We start from the raw sequence: 10,012 nt of genomic DNA, 5'->3' as shown, positions 1-10,012 counted from the left end.
TTGGTACGGAAGGTGAGGGAAAGAGATAGAGGCGCTGATTGGTTGTCTCTCTGACGCCATATTTAGTGCTGGCGCGAAGGCTTCCTGCCCACATTAATGATGGAAACTGGAAGTTCTTTTTCCCCCTTGTTGCTGCTGCTGCGTGACTCCTAGTTGTTTCCGAATCACCCAAAGGCGAAGCCCGTTGTGAAGAGAGCGCTTAGGAAGGAAGGAAGGAAGGAAGGAAGGGGACTAGACCGAGGGTTGCTTCCTCTGGCCGCTTCTGCTCTTCCCATTCCCCAGCCAGGGCCATGCGGGGGCTGCGTCTCCCTTGGTCCTTGCTCTTCGCCAGAGGGGCGCCCAGTCCCAGGGGAAGGCCCATCTCTGGCACCGTGGCCGCTGCCCCAGGTTGGTAGCCCTGGATGGCCCCTCATTTGTCTAGACCAGTGGTCCCAAACTGTCCCCTTTAAGGGATTTTGGACTTCATGGCTGAGGCTTCTGGGAGCTGAAGTCCAAAAGCTCTTAAAGGCACCTTTTGGGGACCACTGGGTCTAGATCAAGGGAAGTAATAGTGCCACTGTATTCTGCTTTGTCAGGCCCACCTGGATATTGTGTCCTTCTGGCACCACATTAAAAAAGGACATTGAGAAACTGGAGCAATGTGTCCAAAGGAGGGCAACTAAAATGGTGGAAGGGTCTGGAAACCATGCCCTATGAGGAATGATGAGGGCAGTGATGTGGAACCTTTTATGAGGCCGAGTGCCCAAAGTGCCACCCAAATCCACTTATTTATTGCAAAGTGCTGTGTCCTCTGGCTTTCCAGTAACAAACTCTGGCAAACTCTGTGCTGGGGTGATGGCACATGTGCCCACAGAGAGGGCTCTGAGCGCCACCTTTGGCACAATGCCATAGGTTCGCCATCACTGACTTGGGCTTGACAACGTAATATTGAAGAGGCAGCAAGCTTGTTTTCTGCTGCTCCAGAGAACAGGACCCAGACAGTGGATGCAAGCTGCAGGAAAAGATAGCTTTTGTGGTTTTTGGGCTAGTGCCATGTTCTAGATGAGTTTCTTCCTGACCTTTCACCAGCATCTGTGCTGGCATCTTCAGAGAATGCTTGCCGGAAAAAGTGTGGTATATTATATATATATATACTGTGTGAGAGCTGGGATGAGGAGTGATTTGCATGTGTATTGTTTGTTGCTGATGGCAGGCCTCAGGCTGGGAGGCTAATGCAAAAGAGGATTAGTGTCTGCTAATTGGTGATCATTATCTGCTGGGAAACCCCTGACTCTGAGTGGTTTCCCATTTGCATTTGCTGAGTCCTCATTTTGCTATTCTTCAGGACTGGTAGCCAAATTTGTTCGCTTTTAGGGTTTCTTCTTTTCCAGTTGAAATTATCCAGATGTTTGTGGATTTCAGTGCTTCCCTGTGCATCCTGACATGTTAGTGGTTGCATGGTCAGAATTTCAGTGTTTTCAAACAGTATTTTTGCCACGGATGGTCTGTGGCATGTTCTGCTACTGCTTGACTTTTCTACATGGCCCAGTCTGTAGTGTCTCTCGTGTCTTGATTTTTTGCACACTGCGTTTGGTGTCCCTATGTAGACTGTCCACAGCGCATGGTATGCAGTAAACTCCTGCGGCTGTGAGAGGGTTCTCTGGTCCTTGGCTGAGTGAAGCATTTGCTGGATTTTCTTGCTCGGTTTGTAAACCATTTGAAGGTTGTGCTTCCTCACCACTTTGCTATTGTCTGTGACTCCTTTGATGTATGGTAAAAATACTTCCCTTTGGGTGGCTGCTTGTCTTCACTTCTCTGGTATTCCTGGGCCTGGCAGCCTTCTGATGTCTGAGCTGGAATAACCATTAGCTGTAAAGCCTGGTTCAGGTGTAGTTCATTCTCCAAGAAGTGTGGTTCACCGATGCGTTTTGCTCAGTCTATCAGTGTTTTGATTGTGTCTCTTTTGTTGTGGTGATGGTTGGGAGTTTGTGAGGTATCTGTCGATGTGTGGGTTTTCTGTATACTGTGTGACCCAAACATTGGTTCGGTTTACGGATGACCGACATCCAAAAATGGCAGTGTTCCTTCCTTTTCTTTTTCCATAGTGAATTGGATGTTGGGGTGTAGTTGCTCAGAGGTTCAGGAACACAGCCAGTCTTTTCCTCATGGCTCCAGATGGTGAAAGTGTCATCCACGTATCGGAACCGTGTGTGTGGTGTATATATATATATAGATAGATAGATAGATATATACCACCACACACAACACCCCTAGTTTTTCCAGGCAAGCCTTCTCTGAGATGCCAGCCACAGATGCTGGCGAAATATAAGGAGAAATCTTCTTAGAATATGGCCACATAGCTCGAAAAAACCCCTTGTGGTCTCTTCCAACTTTCGATTCTATGAAGGGATCTAGAGTCCTAGTGACGCAAACTGAACCTGAGTTAAACAGTGTGATGCGGCAGCTAAAAGACACTACAATCCTAGACTGCTCATAGAGTATAGTGTCTCACATCAGTGGTCCCCCAAACTGTTCTCTTTTGGATTTTTGGACTTCAGCTCCCAGATCCCAGACTTTTGGCCAACATGGCTGAGGCTCTGGGAGGTGAAGTCCAAATATCTTAAAGGGTTCAGTTTGGAGACACTGGTCTAGACTGATGGAAGTATAGTCAACTTTATTTTGCTTTGGTTGGAACTCTCCTGGCACCACTATTCAAAAGGATGTTGAGAAGCTGGAATTGTGTCCAAAGCATGGTGACCAAAACGTGTGAAAAGTATGGAAAACCATTCTCAATGAGGAGCCACTTAGGGAGCTGAGACTAATGCATCTGAGGAAGTAGACTTTTCAGATATATAATAATATAATAATAATAGTAGTAATAATAATGAATTAAGGGACATGTAGTTTTGGCACCTCTGAGACTAAATGCATCTGAAAAAGCAGACTCTTCAATTAATAATAATAATATAATATAATATAAGATAAGGGACATTAGGAGGCAGTAGTAGAGAGGACCAGGGTCATCTGTGCTGGACATAAACATACCACTGGGCTAATCACACTCTCTCAGTCTCAGGGGATGGCACATGGCGACCTGTCTTTTGCAAAGCCCTGGGGAAGTCATTCTCTCTCAACCTCAGAGGATGCAATGGCAACCCCTCCCTGAAGAAACCTTGCCAAACCCGGGGAAACTCTTCCTTCCTTCTCCCTGCAGAGAGAGTCCTACCAGGCACTGCCTCTCTGCCTGCCTCCTAACAGCTCTCTCTGTAGTCCTGGCATGGCTGAATGAAAAGCTCCTCTCCTCCCTGCCTGGCCAGTGGGGATGGAGGAGCTGGGAGCCTGGCTGGCTGCAGCCTCTCCAATGCAAACGGAGGCTGCTTTTGGAAGGGGAGACTGGGATGGAGAGGCAGGAACCAGGAGTCCAGCTGTCCTGGGACAGATGCAGAGGCCAGGTGGGGCCCCAAGGTCAAAAAACGGCGGCAGGTCCCGCCTGGACTGTGAAATGGCCCAAGCTATATGCAGTAGAAATGGTGCAAAATCACTTCATTTAAATTTCCAGTCTTTGTACAGCAATAAAAATGTATTTGTTCTATAACATTTATTAATACATAACTATATTTAATTTTTTTTCTTTTCCCAAATGTCAATAGTTTTGTTTCTCGGACTAAAACATGTGGGGAATACGCTCTGCTCATATAGGTCAAGGGTCACCCTATGTGGATGGTTCAATATCAGAGGTAAAGAGAAAAAAAATACACTTGGGTGGTTGGATTACTAAAATTTTTAAGAACCTAATAGTTGTTCATCTAGTTTAGTATCTTGTTTCCAGCAATGGCCAGACAAATGGTTTGGGAATGCCACAAAATAAACAACCTTTCTTCCTTTGTTTCCCCTGCCCCACTTTGACAAGTATATACGAGGGCACAGTGTTGTACCGATAGTGACTTCCCACTGAAATTTTTATTTCCATTTTGTTGTTGTGTGCCTTCAAGTTATTTCTGACTAGGCAAGTTTTCAGCTTGCCAAGAGAACCCTATCACCGGGTTTTCTTGACAAGATTTGGAGAGGGTTTGCCTTTACCTTCCACCAGAGGCTGAGAGCGGATGATTTGCCCAAAGTCACCAGTGGGTTTCCATGGCACAAGCTGAGGATTCCAATCCCTAGTCTCCAGAGTCACAGTCCAAACATCAATTCTGGATGCTCCATCTGTGGGCTCCATTTAAAACCACCTATCAGTGACCATCAACATTACTTGGTACTGCCTCCTCGTTGTTGTGGTTACCTCCCAGGCATTTCCAGCTTATGACGCCCCATCACAGGGGTATCTTGGCAAGATTTATTCAGAGGAGTTTTGCCTTTGACCTCTTCTGAGGCTTGACAATGTGATTTGCTGAAGGTCGACCAGTGGTTTCATGGTTGAGTGAGGATTTTGAACCTGGTCTCTAGAGTCATAGTCCTGTGCCAAACCAATATATCATTCTGGCTATATTTCTACTTCACGTGTTCATATTCACTGTGTCTTTTATTATCCTGCCAGCTGTCCATCTGTTTCATTACATAAACATTATTCATGGATCTCCCAAGATTGCTTTTTTTTTTTTTGAAAAATCCACAAACTGTAGATTATTCTTTGGGGGAGGATCTTCCCATTCCATTATCACTTTAATTGCCCTTTCCTTTATCTTTTCTGTCTTTCCGTTGGGCAAGAGAGTGATAACTAATGTTTGAAAACTAACCACTCAATTGCAACTGTAGTTAGCGGGTAACTCAGTTTTTACTTTGAGTCTTTTTGCTTGGTCCCTCTAGACTCTAGTCAGATTTAATCCTTCCTTCTACATTCAAAAGTATTGAAGACACTTTCTAACATACTCCCTAAATCAATTGCCATTTTTTTTAGCAATCTTGGAAAACAGATGAGTGTCATAAATAACTAACAAGCATGCCAGGAACTCAAAGAGGCTCAAATCCCAAGGCCAGCCAGCAGGTTTCCATGGCCAATCAGGAATTTGAATGTCAGTCTCCTGTTGTAGTGCATTGCTCAAACCACTACGCCACACTTGCACTATATTCTGAGACGTGGGTTTAAATTCCTACTCAGCCATAGAAACTCAGTGAGTGATCCTTGGCAATTCCCACTCTTTTAGTCTCAGAGGAAGACAATAGCAAACTTGCACTGAACAAATCTTGCCAAAAAAAAATATTGCGATAGGTTCACCTTAGATTCCCCATAAGTTAGAAACAACTTGGAGGCACACAACAACAAAGACCTAGCATAGCTTTCTCCTTGATTTGCAGTAGTTCTGTTTGAAGTTGTACCAGATGAACATTAATACATGAGCTTAAATTTGACAGTTTCCTGCCATATTGTTTGTTTGTATATTGCCTATAGATAGAGATTTAATCTAATATGTTATAATTATGAGTTTATGTCTCCTCTCATTAGACAGGGGAAATTCATAGTTTTGAGAGACTTCCAGGGACTCACTCAGATAGTTATACCTCAAGATGAGGTAAGAGCTGTCAAATGTTGCTTTTGTAGGTGCACTGCTTTAAGTTATTGTCATTTGTTTTTAGCACATTTTCAGCCGTTCTGATTCTGAATGTGCAGTAGTAAGCTCAGTTTTTATGTTTGTTAGCTGTTGTTGTTCATATTTTTAAACTACCTAATTACATCCTTCTGCCTGCTATTTTTGTTGTTTTTAACTGCCTTCAAGTCAGTCTTGATTCATGAATGAGATGTCTCTAAGGCCCGTTCCAGACGGGCATAAAACCCTTCTGGATGCCCCTAACCCTAGTACGCACAGAGCGCGTACAAAATGGTGGCACCCTATACAGATGGGCTCCTCCATTTTGACGTTGTGCACCGCAAAAATGATGTGGCGAGTGCGCCATTGGCACTTCTTTTTTGCGGTGCCGGGGAGCCTCACGGTTTGGCCGCTGGGGCTCCTCAGCACCGCAGATGACAGTGCAGGCAGACCGCCGCTTTCAGGCGGTCTGTAACGCGCCTACGACCCCTTTCCTCAACCACTCTGCTCAGGTCCTGCAGGCTAACGGGCATGTTCTCCTTGATTATGTCTGTCCATATGGTATGCAGTCTTCCTCTCTTTTTATTGCCCTACCCTTTCGTAGCATTGTCTTCTCGTATGTCCAAGCAGGACACCTCAGTTTAGTAATCTTGGCTTCTAGGGAGAGTTCAAGTCTGATTTGCTCTAGGACTAATTTCTTTTGTCTTTTTACCAGTCCACGATATCCACGGAACTCTTTTCCAGCACCACATTTAAAATGAGTTGATTTTCTTTCTATCAGTTTGCTTCACATTTTCTTCACATTTTGTTTGTCATACATTGTTCCTTCTCTTTCTTCTTGGCCGCAGATACTGTCTTTCTGTACTCCATCTTGACTGTGTCATTGGTTTGTGAACATAGTTTTTCTGGTTCCTGGTCTGTTAGGCTTAATAATGCAAATCTGTTTTTCACTTTGTCTTTAAATTTTACTAGAACGTTCTCCAGGTCATATTGAGGCATGTTAATTGATTTTGTATACCCCTTCAGCTTTATTCTAACTTTTGATATTAGTAGTTCATGGTCTATGTTGCAGTCTGTGCCTGGTCTCATTTTTGCTACAAGAACAGAACTTCTCCATCTCTTGCCTGTCTGATTTTTGTATTGGCAATCCAGTGATGTTCATGTGTACTATCTCTTCTCCATTTGTATGAAGAAAGTGTTTGCAAATTGTTGCCCTTGCAAAACACTATGATAACAATAATAGTATTCATTCTAGAGTTGCCCTCAAAAATACTTTCAGCGCCTTTTAAAAAATGAATATACTAGCTGTCTTTTTCTTCATTTCTGTCACTGAATGCATGTCTCTTCAGGTGGGAATGGGGTAGATAGACAGTGTTCCATCAGTGGATCACTGGCCTGTTTTCAGCCCAGTGTCAGAGATCAACATAAACAGACAACGGCTATGGCTCACACAACACTAGGAGGCCCACTGCTGACATGGCCTCCATTTTCGTTTGTATCTTATTGCTGCCTTGTGAGATATTCCCATCCCCACAATTCTGGGTAAGAAGCACTTTGTCTGCACTTTGTAGCCTATAGGAGAGCTGAGATAAGTAATTAAACTGGAGTGAAGAGAAGTAGTGCAGTAATGGCTGCAAGACCTCTTTCTCTTCACTACCAGTTTGCTCCCCAACCTTGTTCCTCTGGCCAGTACAAGAAGTGGAAACAACCAACAATACCTGTCATTTTTCTATCTCTGACACTGACAGCTGCTACCATTCATTCTCCTTGTTCTTCGCTGCCAAAAGCAGGGTGGCAATCATATGATCCATCAGATAAAGTTGAACTTAACCCGCAGTATTCCTCACCCTTGCCTATGCTGGACAATGCTGCTGGGAAAGCTGTGCAAGTGTATGCACTTTAAATGTAGAGGAGACAAGCTGCTATTGGTCCTAGCTTCTTCCTTGTGTTAGCAAAATAATCTTGTGTTTAGACTTGAATCCCATTTCCAAAATATCTCATTATGTATATGCAAATATTCCATAATCCCCCCCCCCCCCCCAAAAAAAAAATCCAAAATCTGGACCTACACATTTTGGATGAGGAATATGCAACTTGTACTAATTTCCATCCAAATTTATAGTTTATCAGGCTCCTTTAGAATTCTGTTTCTATCTTCCAATGTGTTAGCTGCCCCCTGCCCTGAGTTTTGTATCATCCACAAACTTGATTTTTTCCACCCCTTAATCTAAATTATTGATAAAAAAAAATTGAAGAGCCTTATCCCCAGACACTGTAGCACTCCATTTAGGACTTCCCTCCAGTTTGAAGGAAGCCATTGATGCTGACTCAGTGAGCCTGGTTTTCAAAGAGTTATCAGTTTACTAATCATGGTAGACTTTATCATGGGAGACTACAGAACAGGGGCTAGAAGGGCACTCATAGAGTATATTTTCTCCACCCTGCCTTAAGTGTTAACAAATTCTGAGTATGCAACTTTGCTGGTTAATTTAAACATATTTATATACTATGATGTCTGTTGTTAAAAAAATAAAATCAAAATTAGATTGCTAGACTGAAATTAGTTCATGACTAGCATAGCTAATCAAATGTAAGTCTCTGTAGAAATTATCCCATATGATACATGTGATCTTTCTTATGCATTATTTCCTTCTGTCTTTAGGCGGCTTCCCATGTGAAGAAGAGCTTGTGTGACACTCCTGTTGAATCTGTTGTGAGAGTGACTGGAACAGTTGTCCCTCGGCCTCCAGGACAAGCAAATCCTGTGAGTGCATTGATTCTCCCTGCTCTCTTGGTTTGAATGTCATTTGGCTACTTTAGGATGCTAGGTATATTGCCAGTGCTGCTGGGCACTACAGATGTCTGAGCAAATGCAGATGCAAAGCATTCAGGTACTTCAGAGCAATTCATAAGTATAGATGACTGTAGCACCATGATCAAAACTGTTTGTAAAAATGTTAACTTGCTTTAAAAAAATTATCAGATTGTTTCCTTTTTTTAGAGCATGCCAACAGGTGACATAGAAGTCAAAGTAGAAACAGCAGAGGTCCTGAATTCCTGTAAGAAACTACCCTTTGAAATGAAAGACTTCATCAAGGTGGCTATTTCCCTTTTATTTCTGCTGGTACACAATTTGTTACAAGGTCTCTTTGGGATTCTTGCACTTTCAACTCTTGATATTTATACTAGGGGAGGCAACAGTTTGGAAAGAAGCCTATGTTGATGCAATTATAACGATTAACAATCATACTTTTTAGAAAAATCTCTATCAACTTCAAAGTTCTATAATTTCCTTTTTTAGTGATAGAGGGTAAGCATCCAGGGACGTAGCCGGGGGGGTTCTGGGGGTCCGGACCCCCCCCCCCTTCCATTAGAAAAATGAATGGTGTGTGCTGCTGCGCTGCCACACTCAAGCCCCATTATAATGGTGGCACTTAATCTGGACCCCCCCCCTTCCTAAAATCCTAGCTACGTCCCTGAAGCATCCAGATGTGGGTTCCTCTTTCTCATTGCTCCAGTAAGCAGAACATAGACCTTGAGAGCTACCAGTAAAGAGGAGCACCCCTTCATAGTTCTCAGTCTAATTCCTGCCTTTGCTCTATGTGGGCTGCTCCCGAGCTATTCTCCTTGTACTGACTACTATCATTCTAATTCTAGATGAGTAGACTTCACCTTTGTATATTTTCCCTTACTCTTACTCTTCCTTACTCTTCCCACTCCTCTACTGGCTCACTGACTTAAATAAATAAGTAAATAAATCCTCACTTTTTGTTCTTCCCTGGCTATCTTCTTTTCTTCACCAATCAGAGGGACTAGTGCGGTCGGGGACGTGATTAGATCAGGGATGGCAGAAAGAAACCCCCTAGATGACTGTCCCAGCATGTCAGGGGAAGAGGATTTGCCCACTGCCACTTTTGGGCTCATGGCTATTGAGGGCCATGGGGATCAATCCAAATGGACTAAGAAACGGAGTAGCCAGGCAGTGGAGTGGGATCCCTCCATCTGAGACCATGGGGGAAAGGGCCACTAGTGTCTAGATCAAGGGAAGTAATAGTGCCACTCTATTCTGTCTTGGGTGTTTATCACACTATGCTCTTAAAGAGCTAGTATTCCAGTGTGACTCCTCTAGCAGCCTCCTGTTGCATGCTGGGATTGGCAGTTTTAAGGAGTTGAACTTCTCTGCCTGAGAATTCTAAATACCCCTCCTTAAAACTGCCAATCCCAGCATGCAACAGGAGGCAGCTAGAGGAGTCACACTGGAATAGTACCTCTTTAAGAGCATAGTGTGATAAACATCTTGGTCAGGACACACACAGAATTCTGTGTCCAGTTCTGGACACCACAACTCAAAAAGGATGCTGAGAAGCTGGAGTGTGTCCAAAGGAGAGTGACCAAAATGGTGAAGGGTCTGGAAAACATTCCCTACGAGGACAGGTTAGGAAGCTGGATATGTTTAGCCTGGACAAGAGACAATTATGAGGCAATATGGGGGGGGGGGGGGGGGGGGG

The 10,012-nt window shown here is 43.8% G+C and overlaps 1 protein-coding gene across 2 annotated transcripts in view; it reads left to right on the top strand.

Moving 5' to 3' along the window:
* The first annotated feature begins 197 nt into the window (after nucleotides 1–197).
* The window catches only part of DARS2 (aspartyl-tRNA synthetase 2, mitochondrial), a 38,376-nt gene continuing 28,561 nt past the window's right edge, over nucleotides 198–10,012 (top strand). The window contains exons 1-4 of one of the 2 annotated variants that reach the window (XM_042462738.1): nucleotides 3,661–3,716; nucleotides 5,423–5,489; nucleotides 8,167–8,268; nucleotides 8,506–8,601. In XM_042462738.1, coding sequence (XP_042318672.1) covers nucleotides 3,694–3,716; nucleotides 5,423–5,489; nucleotides 8,167–8,268; nucleotides 8,506–8,601 — 288 coding nt within the window. In that variant the 5' untranslated portion in view covers nucleotides 3,661–3,693. Of the gene's footprint in view, nucleotides 388–3,660; nucleotides 3,717–5,422; nucleotides 5,490–8,166; nucleotides 8,269–8,505; nucleotides 8,602–10,012 lie in introns of those variants that run through there. The other variant, XM_042462739.1, reaches the window with a different exon arrangement.

The sequence above is a fragment of the Sceloporus undulatus genome, chromosome 4, assembly GCF_019175285.1.
Source record: "Sceloporus undulatus isolate JIND9_A2432 ecotype Alabama chromosome 4, SceUnd_v1.1, whole genome shotgun sequence".
Lineage (NCBI taxonomy): Eukaryota > Metazoa > Chordata > Lepidosauria > Squamata > Phrynosomatidae > Sceloporus > Sceloporus undulatus.
The sequence above is the reverse complement of the archived record's forward strand: the minus strand, read 5'-3'. Positions and strand labels throughout refer to the sequence as shown.